The sequence below is a fragment of the Anoplophora glabripennis genome, unplaced genomic scaffold, assembly GCF_000390285.2.
Source record: "Anoplophora glabripennis isolate ALB-LARVAE unplaced genomic scaffold, Agla_2.0 scaffold431, whole genome shotgun sequence".
NCBI classification, from domain to species: Eukaryota; Metazoa; Arthropoda; class Insecta; order Coleoptera; family Cerambycidae; genus Anoplophora; species Anoplophora glabripennis.
Window position 1 is genome coordinate 293453 of NW_019417026.1, and position 16406 is coordinate 309858.

At 31.5% G+C, this 16406-nt stretch overlaps 1 protein-coding gene across 5 annotated transcripts in view; it reads left to right on the plus strand.

Annotated features, from left to right (window-relative positions):
- LOC108909242 (heterogeneous nuclear ribonucleoprotein K) overlaps positions 1-16406 on the plus strand; it is a 231069-nt gene that overhangs the window by 157306 nt on the left and 57357 nt on the right. For 4 of the 5 annotated variants that reach the window (XM_018713505.2, XM_018713504.2, XM_018713503.2 and 1 more), the window contains 2 exons: positions 4990-5046; positions 9095-9138. In XM_018713505.2, coding sequence (XP_018569021.1) covers positions 4990-5046; positions 9095-9138 — 101 coding nt within the window. Of the gene's footprint in view, positions 1-4989; positions 5047-9094; positions 9139-16406 lie in introns of those variants that run through there. The other variant, XM_018713508.2, reaches the window with a different exon arrangement.

Sequence of the window (16406 nt, forward strand, 5' to 3'; positions counted from 1 at the left end):
ACCATTCGTAACATTGCGTATTGCGTAGAACCCAGAACATCATCTCCGCCAGCCTGTTTCAAAAGTTGAAACGTTTCCGCGAAAGTTTTCCCCAGATTTACGCAAATTTTTACGTTTTACATTTCAAAAATCGTCTAACACTTAAACAGGTTTCACTCAAATAACAATATCACGAAAACTAAATGAGATATCAACAATCCAAGAACATGTGGTTACAGAGGAGGTTGTGCACAACACATCACTAAATCTCCATGAGCGGCTAATTAAAAAGTTCGGTTATTTTCTGAGCAGACCTGGTATATGACTTACAGATATACTAAAAATAGGTCGTTATTTTGTACACAAAATCTGCCTTTAGTACCTATTGGATATGGTACAGCACACAAAACGTTTATCTAGAATCTATATGACATTTTNATCCTAAAAGATTTAACATTATTACTAATGTATCTTAAAAACAATACGAGGTCTGTCCAGAAAATAACCGAACTTTATTTATTTAAACTGTTATTCATTTTGTACATTATTGGTCCTTGTCTCCTTCAAAGTACTCACCACACACATACTTTTCCCAGCGGTGTATCCATTTCCCGAAGCAGTCCTGGATAGCTTCATTTGAATGGCCTCTAAAGTCTAACGAATTTGTTTTGATGTCATCATAGTCTCAAAACGGCGCTTTCAGCAGTGATTTTATTTTCGAAATAAGAAAATATCGCAAGGAGCCAGGTCTGGCGAGTAAGGAGGGTAAGGGAGGACAGTAATCTGATTTTTGGCACAAAACCGACGAATTGACAAAGAGGAGTGTGCAGGCGCATTGTCAAGGTGCCAAAACTCGCCACAACGTCTTCTTTTCACGTAATCATTGTAAAACGTTTTGGTAGTACACACGGTTCATTGTTTCACCTTGAGACAAGTATTCAAAATGCACAATCCCATTAAAGTCGAATAAAATAGTGTTCATCACTTTGTCATTAGATCGAGACTGACGTCAAAAATCGTTACTTACACTTAAACAGGTTTCACTCAAATAACAAAATCATGAAAACTAAATGAGACATCAACAATCCAAGAACATGTGGTTATAGAGGAGGTTATGCACAACACAATGCAGAATACTGCATATCACTAAATCTCCATTAGCGCGTAATTAAAAAAGTTCGGTTATTTTCTGAGCAGACCTCGTATATGACTTACAGATATACTAAAAATAGGTCATTATTTTGTACACAAAATCTGTCTTTATTACCTATTTGATGTTAACATGGTACAGCACATAAAACGTTTATCTAGAATCCATATGACATTTTTAAAGCAGTAAATTTTAGAACAATTCGTGTAAAATGTATGTATACGTTAATGGGCTACGAACAACCTATTAGTTAAATTAAATACATATTTCTTTTTACCTACCTGTTATCATTTTGTTGCAATATATTCAAGTAATTCGTACATATTAACTGAAGACATGCTAATAGTCATCGTTTCTGTCTATAAAATAGCTTCTTTATCCGTAAGAGCTCTGTTTTAAAATTTAATGCCACTAATTGTAAGAACATACAAATGTTCTAAGTGCTTTAAAATCTCATTATTGGTTATTTTGATGATTTTACTACTAAAAGCATTAACATACATTCTTTGTTATTGAATGTTGTGATTCAATTGCTACAGGCATTAAAATACATTCATTGATAATACTTACATAAAATTCGCAATTTATGGGTTACGATCGGTTTTATATTTAACTGCGCTCTTTTTAATGACAGTAGTTTAGTGGCGTACAGTACGCGTCTATAAAAAATCTCAATGGATACAATAAAATTTGTCCGCAAATATTGCAAACACACTCATTGTTGTAGTGTTCTGGATATACAGGATGTTTGGAAAAGTTGGTACAAAATTTAAGGAGACGAAAGTAGAGCCAAAAGTAGTAAAAAATGTTCCTATAAACATTGGTCCTTCGAAGCACCATTACCGAGATATGGCCCTCCAAAGGAGTCTTATCATTTGGATATTTTTTAAAATAACTTTCTTTCTGATTAAAATAATGGAATGAATATTGTACGTAATAATCATAAAGGTTCTTTAACTATCATAAGTTTCATCAAAATCGGTTATAAATAAGGATAGTTTTCTAAGGACCCTTAACAGAAATTTTTCGAATTTTTTTTATTCCTTACAATTATCAAGCAAATAATATTATTTTTTAATGAATTAGACTTTTTGAAGAAAAAATGTCACTACTTTTATTTTCGAATTCTGCGTAGTTTAGTTAGAAATAATTATTTTTTAAATAATGTATGGCTCAGAATAGTAACTTTTTTTAACATTTTCACATAGTAGGCATCTTTCATGGTGACAGTCGTTGCAATGATACTAATGATTGTCACTTTCGCGTGCTATCATTTAAATTATTACGTTTCTTAGTTGTGATCTTTGTGCTTGACTTACAACCATGAACCATCATGCTTTTACTAACTGTGAATATGCCGATATGCATTTTATTTATTGTTTCTGTAATGGAAATAGTCTGGCGGTTCAAAAAGAGTAACGGCAACGTTTCCCTGACAGAGATTATTTGGGAAAATTCATGCAAGAACGATGGAATCAGGAGCCCCAACTCCAAGAGATCGTGAATTTGGCCGTCCAAGGAGGCGGAAGCATGATTTAGATGAAGTAATTTTAGGATTTTTTTAGCGTAATCCTACTGCGAGTGTTAGAAGAGCGTCTGCTCATGATGGTTCATAGTTGTAAAAAAATCGAATGAAATGCAAAGTCAAGCATAAAGATCACAACTAAGAAGATAAAGAAACGTAAGAATTTAAAAGATAGCACGCGAAAATGGCAATCATTTAGTATCATTACAACGAAACTGTCACCATGAAAGATACCTACTATGTCAAAATATTTTTAAAAAGTTACTGTTCTGAGCCGTACATTATTTAAAAAATAATTATTTCTGACTAAACCACGCAGAATTCGAAAAAAAAAACTTTTCTTCAAAAAAGTCTAATTCATTAAAAAACATTTGCTTGATAATTCAAAAGGAATAAAAAAAATTAAAATTTTTCTGTTAAGGATACTTAGAAAACTATCCTTATTTATAACCGATTTTGATGAAACTTATGATAGTTGAGGACCCTTATGGTATGATTATTACCTACAATTCTTAATCAGAAAGAAAGTTATTTTAAAAAATTATAAGACCCCTTTGGAGGGCCATATCTCAATAACGGTGCTCCGGAGGACCAATGTTTATAGGAACTTTTTTGACTGCTTTTGGCTCTACTTTCACCTCCTAAAATTTTGTACCAACTTTTCCAAACACCCTGTATTATTATAAGAATAATAATATAAATAGAAAAATGTTTTATTTAGTATAAAAATATATGTATAGGATGGTGCATTAAAAATATTTGAAATTTGTATTATTGACTCTTACGTTGAGATTATCTGAAAATAATGTAAATTGTTTTCTTGAAAATTTGTTATTAGCTACTAAATCACGTGTCATAAAATGTTTGTCATTGTTTTGTTACAATAACCATTGACAAAATCAAGCTGTCACAGTAGATTTAGAGGTGCAAAACCTAAACAATTTTCCATTATTTGTGAGGAGAAACATTTAACTGGAGGGCAATAACAATTCAACATTTTCTCTGCTTATAACAAACAAAATAGTTTACTTTGTTAAGTGTGTCTTCCGTGATATTTTTGTAATTGTCCAGTATTTCGAGGTCATTGAGATAAACAAATTTTCTCGGGCTTTATGAAACCCCATCAGAACGTGATGCTCCTGAAGCCTTTTGCTGATATATACTGTAAATGTACAGCGTATTAAATTCATTATTGTTATACATGTGTATCATTTTAAAATAACTATTACCGACTTACTTAATCTTTAGGTACGTTCTAACGCATCCTACGTCTATTTACTAATAGAGTAACACTAAACTTAGTACTCAAGCACAACTGACTTTATACGTACAAACGTCAGTAAGGTGGTCATATCCCTCACCGAGAAATGGTGAAATTTCTGGGATTTTTAGGTACTGAAATCTTGAAATGTAAAACGTGTAGAATAAAAGTAAGCACAAAAATAAAATCCTTGATGTTTTGTTTATTCATTGTTACCATTTAAATTTACCCATATAAAATAATAACTAAAAAAAATCGTTTGTAAAACATGCGTTTTCTGTTATCCTAACCCCACATTTTAAGAATGATTTTCACGTACTTATAAATAAAAGTAAACAATTTTATATGTAGGACTAAGCAAGTAAATGTTATAAGAATATTTACATGTGGAGTNTGAAATTTGTATTATTGACTCTTACGTTGAGATTATCTGAAAATAATGTAAATTGTTTTCTTGAAAATTTGTTATTAGCTACTAAATCACGTGTCATAAAATGTTTGTCATTGTTTTGTTACAATAACCATTGACAAAATCAAGCTGTCACAGTAGATTTAGAGGTTGCAGAACCTAAACAGTTTTCCATTATTTGTGAGGAGAAACATTTAACTGGAGAACAACAATAATTTTCAACATTTCCTCTGCTTATAACATACAAAATCGTTTACTCGTTAAGTGTGTCTTCCGCGATATTTTTGTAATCGTCCAGTATTTGTAGTTCATTGAGATAAAAAATTTTCTCGGGCTTTATGAAACTCCATCAGAACGTGATGCTCCTGAAGCGTTTTGCTGATATTCACTGTAAATTTACAACGTATTAAATTCATTATTGTTGTACATGTGCGTCATTTTGTAATAACTATCACTAACTTACTTAATCTTTAGGTAGGTTCTAACGCATCCTACGTCTATTTACTGATAGAGTAACACTAAACTTAGTACTCAAGCACAACTGACTTTGTTTATACTTGCAAACATCAGTTAAAGGAAAAGCGCCACCTTCTGTAACATACTGTATTTTGAATGTGAAGATATTTTTTCAACTTTATGACTATTAAATCTTGGTTTGTTTTCAGGTGGCCGGTTCTATTATCGGTAAGGGAGGCCAAAATATAACGAAGTTAAGAAGTCAGGTCAGTACCATACAACATAATACACATATTTTATATTTTAACAAGACGTTTTTCATTTATCACTAGATTGTGGAAAACGTTTTATTTTCTGGTGACGTCCAGCGTATAAATTGAGTTGTTATTTTCCTTGGACAGCGACGTAACTGTCATTATTTTTTTTTATTTAACATACACAGTTTGCAAATTGTGTCCCCTTTTTAAATAAAGACGCAACAGACTAAACTGTCGCGTCATTCTGCCCTCAAATGTTAAAACTCTTTTAATAAAATGATTCTTTTTGGAAAATTGTTGTCAAATTTCACTAAACAATGTTAGGTTCTGTCGCCTTTCCATTTTTTATTTATTTATATATATTTTTTGTAGTTTACATCATCTATTTAAGAAATGGCACTTGCAAACAATTTTAAAGATTATTGCAAAAATTTTGATATTCCAAACGTGTATTAACCTTTAAAATAAAGCTTTCCATACACGTTCATGTTTCCACAGTTCCAAGAAAAATAAAATTATACCTTTTATGCGTTGGACAGGTATGTCGCTTTTAAGAAAGTCCCCCGTAACATTATAACATTGACAGCACAGCTAATTTAAGTAGTTATTATCTTACTCAACCCCCTAACACAACACGTAATGGAACCCGTAACAGCGAAAAGGTGGCTGTAAATTATAATATTCTGCCCAGCTCTTAATTATACCACTGTCTAGAAGGAAAGCGGTTCACCCCTGGTTCTCTCAAAAGAAAATGGCAGCTTATCTTCCATCACTTAACATACATATCTGTCAGATACATTAGGGGGTGGTTTTGAGTCCCTTACGGTTGATTAAGTTTACTGTACTGTTAAATGTTACTTGTTTTAGCTTTTAATTTTATTTTTTCATTTTTTTAATTTAGGTATATGGTTTTCTTTGCATTGCAGAGTTCAGTTTTAAATTAAACTGTTGATATTATTTTTAAACTTAATTTATTATGTTTGTTTTCATTATGTCGATAAATTAAATATACAGTTATAATATTTCAAGTAAGTTCATAGTACACCTTGTGCATTTATGATTCAGAAAGGAAAATAAATATTTTTAAATTATTTCTTCCATAATTCATTCAACAAATATAGAAGGTGTCCTTGCTAAACACTTTACTGACATACAAAGTGCATAAGTGTATTTTATTGCAATTGTTTTGTAATTAAAATATCTGAATAGGACAAAATGTAAACATTTGTAAATAGTCTTATGGAATTAAAATCTGGGAAGAGAAAAACAGTTAAACTTTGTATTTTTAAATTCCCTATTTCGTAAAAATTTATATATTTTTACACAATTATGTTTTATTCTATTTAAGAACTAAACCGCCATAACTTTCAAATGTATTAACCAATAAAAAAATAGTCTTCGGAAGCTTCATACAAATATAATAGTGCCAAAAATATTTAGAGACAGTGTTTGATCTTGAAAACTATGATTGATTATTATTATTATTATTATAATTATGAGAAATATGTATTCTGGTACTACAAAAATTGGTATATTTGTGTTTCAACCGCCTTGAATTTCTGCTCTAAATTCTGCGCTGGGTAAGCAACAAACATAGCGATGGCTAGTCCTTAAGTAAAATAAGTCGTATGTTATTACTCGTAAGGAAATAAGTTGTAATAAAAATAAAATGTTTATGCTTTAGTCTGAATTTAAAGTAATGAATAAATGTCTTTGTTTTTTTTTTGTAAAGAACAAATAAAAGTCGGCTATTTAATTTTCTCGCCTTTTATTGGAAAATGGTAACAAAGATTTGTATATTTATTTATTGACACCGTTTGTCTTAATTATTTAATGATTTGTTAGATTTTTTATTTTTTTTTTTACTTTTTGCACCTCTGCAATGCACTTTTAATATTAAATTATTTTAATTTTTAATACATTTTATGTTCTAGTTTTGTTGTTTCTCTCCATGTATATAACAGAAATGTCCCTATTAGGTATTAAAAATTTCCCGCGAGTGATTTGTTTGGTTAACAAACACTCGCGTCCCTGATGCCCAACATTTACTTTTGATCTTACAGCTGAAACGTTAGTGCTTCCCAAAATGGCGAATACGGTGGTTTTGGATAAAATGATTTATATTGCAAATTACCAAAACCCCAACAATAGATTTTATTGGAAGGATAGGTGAAATTTTCAAATTTATTGTCACTGGTTGACCCCTTGAAAATAAAATGAACTATGTTTATAGCTTTAAAAAATGTATTCTAAATTATTGCTCGTGGTATTTAAGCAATATTTTTTTGGAACCATTTAACATTTGGTACATTATATTGCAGGAGTGCCCTACTACACAGAACAAAATGAGTTTTTAATTACTTAATTGCTGAGATAACAGTCAGTGTGGTTCATATTTGTCCACACCCATCACCGAAAAAACATTTTACCTGAATGTGGTTGAAAATTAAACAGATTTAACCTTTATTCATGATTTAAATTACCAGCATATCTATATTATTAAAATGGCTTCTGCAGTGATCTCAGTCATGCACGTACGTTTGTTAGGGAACATATTTCACTTTATCAGACATTAGATTTTTCATTTCATTTCGCTCTTTTATGCATTTGACTTTGAATATGTCTCTTATGATGAACCCTGGCCAACAAAATCGTGTCACAAGCACAATGATTTATTACTACTCCTTCACAGCGTAAATCAAGATTTAATACATTAATTAAATTGACAGACATAGTTCGAACGAAATGTTTTTAAATATGTTCAGACATAATGATCATGTCCCATGATGTAAACCCGAAGCCTCCCTTAATTCCACGCTTTATTTAAGCACCGAACTGTCAAGCTCGGAATATTATAGAGATTTCGACACAAGCCAATGCTTACGATCAGTAAGGACCAGTTTTAAACTCTTAACACTATCCTAGAACACTACACAAAGCAATAACTACATGTGTATATAGTAGTATTACTGATCCCGTGGTGTACAGTGGCTCACGTTACTGTTTTTAAATATTTCAAAGTGCAAAATCATTTCATTCAGTCGTAAATTAACATTTTACCTTATAATATTAATAATATCTAATAATTAGCGAACAAATTCGCTACTAGATTTAGGATTTTACTTTGATCGTTAACTTTAATTTATTTACTTATTTTCATATTAGTAATATTGAACTTAAAATTAGTAACATTAGAAGCCATTTTTCTCAAAAACCAAACATTTAATTTAAAAATAGAGACCTTGCTGTAGAATAAACCACAATTTAAAATAAAATATATATTCATTTTGAAAAATTTCCACTGGCGTAGAAATTATATTCAAAATAGGGGTTATCAGAGTCCCTTACGGATGCCTATGATTGATTTATTTTCACAATAATTTGTAAAATCGATAAAGCGTTTCATTCGTACACTTCATACTAATATAAACAGATGGCTTTCATAGTTTAAAAAAAATATGTAAAAACCAAAAATATATATATTTTTTCACGATCTTATATCTCTAAAATGAAGCCTTTGGAAGAAAAAGTGTATGCTTCAAAAGAACATTATAATCTAATCATAAAAAGTGAATCACTCTGTATAGATTACGAGTACAAAATTATTTTCTAAATCTAACAATAATAATACTAATAACCTCAACATTAATGGCTGTTTTGCATCTTGCTTTTATTGCTTCTAAATTCTGTCAACTGTCAAAACATCCTGATTTTAAAATAAATTCATCTGTTCGAGCAACTGAATGTACACATAGAATGTGTTTTTACCATATCTCATTTTTTACTGTGTAGATATTTACTTCGATACCTACGTCATTATTTTTTGAATTTTTGGGGAAACCTGTTTTATTTGTTTGACAAACGCCGTTCCGTCGTTTCATGCAAAACCACTACGTTTCGGCCATTTTAACTAAGCACTCGCCACCACTATCACAAAATGTTAACTAATGTCTTCTGTCCCCCGGCCGTGCCACCCTGTGTCCACCCGAAACTGCCACCTGCCACCAATGCCCGCCATTTTGTTGCCATGCCAACAACCAAACATCTGCAACTACAGTACAAAGCCTCCATAACTGTCCCTGATTGCCCGGGCCCCGAACGGTAAAAATTTTAATAAAAATCTTTTTAGTTGTGCTCACTCGGCCCTGGTTGCACTGCCGTGTTGTTGCTGCTACTCCTTAGAGCCTTTTTATAATTTTTGTACACATATAACTGGACTGTTTACAAAAAATTGCAACACACAAAATCAAGTTTTCTGTCAGCCAGCACCCATAACAAACTAATTTTGTTTTGTAACTTGTATATAATAATCGTTTTACTAAAACTTTTATCAAAAAAAGAGCAAAAATTAACTATTACTATACTTATATCATCAAAAGAATTGTGACTTAATGTAACTTACCCATTCCATTTTATTTATATACCTATTTAGCTCCCCTGAAAATTTAAGATTACTAATCTTTTAAATTTAAGAGTACATATTTTTAAATGGATGATATCCCTTGGAATTTTATAAACGACGAGGTAAAATGTTTGTTAAATTACAAAAAAGTCGTAGGATGTTCTTTAGTTTTCTTGTAATTTTATAAAAACGCCTTATTTTCATTTTTCAATAACAGTAGAGAAACAAATAATAAACTTACAAATAAACAGTAAACAGAGTAGATACCTATATACCAATCCAGAGAAACTAGAATTATCAGAGAATTTCTTAAATTTTTAATTCAATTTCTATTTTAATTGGTCTTTATGTACTGCGCTGTAACTCGTGTCGTACAGAACCAGAACCTTCATAAATGTAAAGCCAGGTGACCGCCGAATTTAGGCAGCCAACATTGCATGACTGGTCTATCAACTAAAAATCCCTAAATCTTGACGTTATGCGTCGCCAATAGTAATGATTCGTTTACAATGACCAATGACAAACCCTTACGTCTACTGTCGAGATAATGTGATCGCTGATTGGTTGAATAAAATCTCGTGAAAAATTACACCAATCACCAACCGGTGAAACAGAATGTTGTGTTTGTAGTCCTGATCTTATTGTTTTAATAATTTTACCAAAATGTCAAAGTGAAGGAAATAAAATTACTGCTCCAAACAGAATTATTGGTCACGTGGCTTGCAATCCTTTATGTATATCTGATATACAGAAAAGCTTAAATGGGCAAAGTAGTGCAGAAATACTTAATTAATTTCTATTCGTTTGAATTTTATTAACAAAAAATAACTAACTCCATTATTTGCAGTCCAATTGAAGAAATTCTTGAACCTTTCTTTAAATATCGTGTAATTTGTTTGATATTACAGTGACAAGTATTTATTTTTAAATAAAATTTAATATGGCATCCATAAAAAAAAAAATGTTTTTCGAAAATTTTGCTTAAAAAGAGGCACTAACTACGCCAATCAAAATAATGCAAAACATTACTACAGAAGAGTTTAACTATTTTTTAAATCCAAGTTACAGTTAAATTTTAAAAAGAAGATGGTTCTTTGAATGAAATTCAAACAAAGAGGAAGAAGAAATTCTACTCTTTGTGCGTATAAGCTCTTCAGTATCTTTGATAGCTCTTGAGATCTCTGTAGCTATGATCAAATTTGGTTCATCCTGTATACAGTGTAGGAAAGTACCGATGGTCTATCAGGAGTTACGTGAGAGCGATAAAGTAAGCCATAGAAATCCATGTGATAGACAAGGATGGGTATCGTGAAGGCGTCTAATAGTCACCGCCCATTTCGCCCTTCCACAAATAAGAAGTGGATCTTATTAATTAATTTGAAAATAGGATATTTAATTTTCATACCAAAAACAGTCAAAAGTGGTTAAATTGTAAAACTACAATACTGGGTTTAATCGAACGAAACGGCGTTGCAAATACTACACTATTGAGGAATTAATGGATGTAAGATGTTAGTTTATGTAATACCCGCAAATTTAAACTTTCAGTTTCATTATTAAAGAGCGTTTATCGTTTTTGTACCTCTTACAGTTTCCTACAATTCCAAGCATCCATATGTACATTTTATTTATTTTAGCGAGTTGGTTGATGTTTTCAAGTATTTTATTTTTATTCAGTTAAAATTTATTTATTTGGACCTTGGAAGAACATACAGATTAAATTAGCCTAGACAATAGAATGACAAACAACTGAAGCCAGACATGCTGAAGCTTTTAGGATGGTGCCCATTGTCATTAATTCACCTTATCGCAAATAGTGACAGTTCTCGTATTACTTTAAATATAATTATCCCATACGGAGTGTCATACAGTGAAGTAAACAAGCTTTGAAGGAAATTTCGAGTAAAAATAAGAAAAAAAGTTTCCATAAACGTAAGTTCGGGAAATGCCATGTTTTCGAAATACAGACCTTCAAATGTTTTGGGGAAAGATAAATTATTTTTAAGTATTTCAAAAACATATATATATATATCTTCACAAATTGATAAAACACTCTGAAGTTAGGAGTTTGGTGCTCTCCGTCTTGGCTGCTAGCAATCAAGACTAATATAATATTTTTTTTAGCTTAAAATATTAAAATAGAAGGGAATCTGTATTTTTACAACCCGAATNAGTATTTCAAAAACATATATATATATATCTTCACAAATTGATAAAACACTCTGAAGTTAGGAGTTTGGTGCTCTCCGTCTTGGCTGCTAGCAATCAAGACTAATATAATATTTTTTTTAGCTTAAAATATTAAAATAGAAGGGAATCTGTATTTTTACAACCCGAATACATATGTAATAATAAATTATATCTGTTTGAGTGTGGACTACTGCGAGTAATATTGTAATTTAAGATATCACGTGGTTCTCAAGTGTATACAATTTTTTAAATACGCCCTTTGTATTTATGATGTTTGCATTTCGAAACCCAAAACAAATTTTCAGAAATGTGTTTGATGAAATGTGCAGAAATATAAAAAGAAAACGCTTTACGATTTAAATAAATGATCGAACCTTCTGTATCTTACAGTTGATTTTGAAAGTGTTATTAAATACAGGAATTGGTGTATCAAATTTTGTGAAGTTATCATTAAGTATTTTTGAAATATTTAAAAAAAATGTTCGAATAGGAACATTTAAAGGCCTATTATGCTAATAAAAACGTAGTTTACTTCCAGACCAAACAAAATATGTAATAGTCCACAGTTTCATTTGGAAAAGTTTACAATTTCTTAGTTATAATATTTCCGCTGCCATTTTCACTAGACAATTTTACTACTTAAAATGAAAACATGAAAATACACTTAAATAGTAATTTTAAAAATTAATTACCAATTTTAATGAACTTATTTTCTCGTCATGTCTTCAACCAACTGAAACGAGCTTTTCTCGTTTTTCTTGATAATGTCAACGAAAATTCTGTGCAGATTTTCTAAATTGCCGTCGTCTCCCTAAATCATATTAAAATTTTCCAATAAAAAAACTCCGCGCTCTTTTCAAGATTTAAGCAGTTCGTCGGCAAGAGTTACTACAAAGTTAAAACGAACGAAAGAAGCTAATGATAGATTATAAGAAACTAGGATTTTAATTAGAACGAGAAACTAAGCAGAAGCTTTAAGCTGTTTCATAATCGTCATTTTAATTCAGTGTCTAGGTTTTGTGATGGATTTAATCCTGTCTTTACAGCTGTATTTTGCTTCCAATGTAGAACGCAAACTTTGAAGTCACATAATAAATGATACTTGGAAACTCCAACCGATTAGTCATTTTAATTCGCATTCTGAATCACACAGGAAACCGTAACCTAAAAGAGAAAACATTTTGGTCAAATAGTCCAGACACCAGAATTCATTCTGTTTTTATGGCTCTTTACTTGATTTTGTGTTTGTATAATAACTACTTTTCTATAGGTACACACCTTTCAAAATAGGAACTTTTGTAAGCGGTGCAACCAGCCAAAGCCAGTTTGTCCGCTAGGTGGCATTCTAAGCAAAGGTCCCCCTAACAAGCGTCAAAAAACAATACTTGCGTTTAGACATTTTTTTACTATTTTTTTTTGTTTTGGTTTATTTTTGGAAGTCGTATTTCAAGGATCAACAATCAGAAGAAGCTGTCAACATGAAATCAGTATGTTATTAACGTTGTAGTCTGTGTGCGATATACTGGGAAATATAGTAAAAATGTGTCTACCCCAAAACGCTTCGCCTTAGGTTGAGGACTTACATAGTTTTTCTACATTTTACAGGTTGCTAAGATTCTCACACACTAATATAACTCATTTGCCCCATTTTCAGAGTCATATTTGGTTGTTATTTGATGCAAGCAATGTTTCCAATTCCATATAATTACAAGATAACTTCCTGAAGTCTCATTATTATAATATAAATAAACTTCCATAAAAACTGTTTCCTCAACGTGTCTGAAAAGTTTTCTAAATTAAAATTGTGAATTATTGCAGCAAAATAATGTATTCGTACGAGATATAACAATCCTTAATGGTGTACTTAGTTAAAAAAAGACAGTAGACGGTCGGCTTATCAAAGGAAAAAGAAACTGGATTTTACTAAATCCTTTTTGTTTTTATCTTCAGAAACATCGTACATTCTCTGAGGATAAAGACAAAAGAGAAACTACTGCTGTATCCAACCGAATAAATACAAGGTATATCATAACTTATCCGAACAATGTTAACAAGATTAGCAAGAAGTCGATTTCTTAAATGAATATAACGAAACCTACAGAAACAAAATAAAAATTATTAAAGTTAATAATAATTGAAAATTTGAAAAATTATTAGTTCTGCTCGATCTAGTAGATCCATCATTTGTTATTTTCTACAGAAGGTGTTCATAGTTTTGCCCATTGATTTCCAAGTGCGATGGACTCGTCAAATCAATTTCGTCGCACTAACTCCAGAGTGAGACCTTTTTGTTGAAGAAGCAGATTATTAGCAGCTGTTGTGATGCGTTCTTTAAATTTTAGAAATCTAGACGATTTAGGTCCAGGGACCGTGGAGGACAAGCTATTGGTCCACTCCTACCAATCAAGCGTATCCCTTGTACGTAATTCAAAAAATCCCTAACTGCACGAAAATGGCGCACCATCGTATAAAAACCTCATTCGTAATCGGACCGCTAATCAAACATCTTCGAGAATGATAAGAAAATCGCGACATAGATACTCCTAAAAGGAACGATTCTAAAAGTGATCTCGAACTGTCGCGTGATAGTCTCAAGATTATGAAGATTGTTGTTATACGCGTAAGCCATTTTTGACACTTGAAAAACTAATGTAAACACTATCGCAAAAACGTTAATAATACTAAAACCGGATTTCAGTATTCGGAATCACCTGGGGCTACGTGAAGATAGAGAGCGCACAGCTGACAACGCGGATAGAATTTTCCAATAACGCTAGAGACTACATTTGCCCAGCGTTGTTGAATGTTGAAAATATAAGTTCATTAATTTTTTTCTCGGAAACTATAAGGATTGTACAAATTTTTTTTTATTGATTCACAGCCACACAGAAAAAAAAAGTTGGATATACTTTTTATGCGACATATATTTTTCGTAGTAATTTGGCCTCCTGAACACGAATCTGTGGTCAGAATTGGCCCATCACGTTACAATTTTTCCTAACCTCAAAAAACTTGTGAAAAATAGTGAAAATTGATAAAAATTTACTGGAAAAATTTGGAAAAAAATTTATGTCCACATCAAATAGTACATTTTTATGTAAAAGACTCTGCTGAATTCAAATCCACTGTCAGAATTGAGCTAGAACGTGTGGTTTTTTTTCTAACCTCAAAAAACCGAGCAGGAATCGCTATTTTCAAATTCTGAGCGGATTTTGACCAGATTTTGTATAAAGGGGTTTTTTGGGTCGCTGATTACGAATATGAATTCACATTGTAAAAATTCAAGATGGCTGATCCAATATGGCGGGTGTACTTTTTTGAAATCCACCGATTTCAGTAAAATTTGGCATCATAAGGATTGCTGGTTGATCTCACCTTCATTAATCACACATCTGGAGCCAGATTTTCATAAATCAAGGTAAAAGATTCCACTCCGTCTAAAAATGTGACTTCGCTTAAAAAAATGACTTAAGGACTCTACACATGTAATGATGTGTAGTGTGATGTGCTTGTTTCCATGGGACAAGACAAAAAAGTTTCTACTTTATTCTTTCATTTATTTAGTCGTGCATGGGCTTATGGTTTTCCAATCAGATTTTTTTAACTACTATGCAGTTTTCCTATGGCATTTAGATGCTTTTATTTCTTAATAATTTTAAAGTTCAAGGAAAAGGACACATTACTGCCACACAGCACATCACTGCATCTGCTTATGCCTTCAATCTAAAAATGTGACTTTGCCGAAAAAATGCCGCCTACTCGGCCTAAAATTATGACTCTGCCTACAAATTTTACCTTGATTTATGAAAATCTGGCTCCAGATGTGTGATTAATGAAGGTGAGATCAACCAGCAATCCTTATGATGCCAAATTTTACTGAAATCGGTGGATTTCAAAAAAGTACACCCGCCATATTGGATCAGCCATCTTGAATTTTTACAATGTGAATTCATATTCGTAATCAGCGACCCAAAAAACCCCTTTATACAAAATCTGGTCAAAATCCGCTCAGAATTTGAAAATAGCGATTCCTGCTCGGTTTTTTGAGGTTAGAAAAAAAACCACACGTTCTAGCTCAATTCTGACAGTGGATTTGAATTCAGCAGAGTCTTTTACATAAAAATGTACTATTTGATGTGGAAATAAATTTTTTTCCAAATTTTCCCAGTAAATTTTCATCAATTTTCACTATTTTTCACAAGTTTTTTGAGGTTAGGAAAAAATTGTGACGTGATGGGCCAATTCTGACCCCAGATTCGTGTTCAGGAGGCCAAATTACTACGAAAAATATATGTCGCATAAAAAGTATACCCAACTTTTTTTTTGTGTGGCTGTGTTATTTTTCATTCCCAATTTATTTTGGATAAGTTGTGAATCACCCTGTATATTTTTCAATAAATACACTTCTTATTTAAATGTTCATATCTGTTTAAAATTTCTCGGAATAAGTTGTGATACATCCTGTGTAAACAATTAAATGAATCTTTTAACAACAGAGAATCAAATGTCGTATCTTAGTGATGATCAAAATCGTAGTCATATTTTATTTGTTAAATCGGCCGTAAAAACCTGTCCACAAATATTGTTCATGTCTAATGTGTGTTCGTTTGCAGCTGCTACAAAGTTGTTAAGATACGTAATATATCATCCGACCTGGTAATTCGAGATTTTGTATCTATTTCTGTGAAACCATATAGTTATGGTAGATTAAAATGTTTCTAAATAAAAGTGATTCTTGATTAATTAATTTGCTCTCATCACGTCACACGTAAACCAA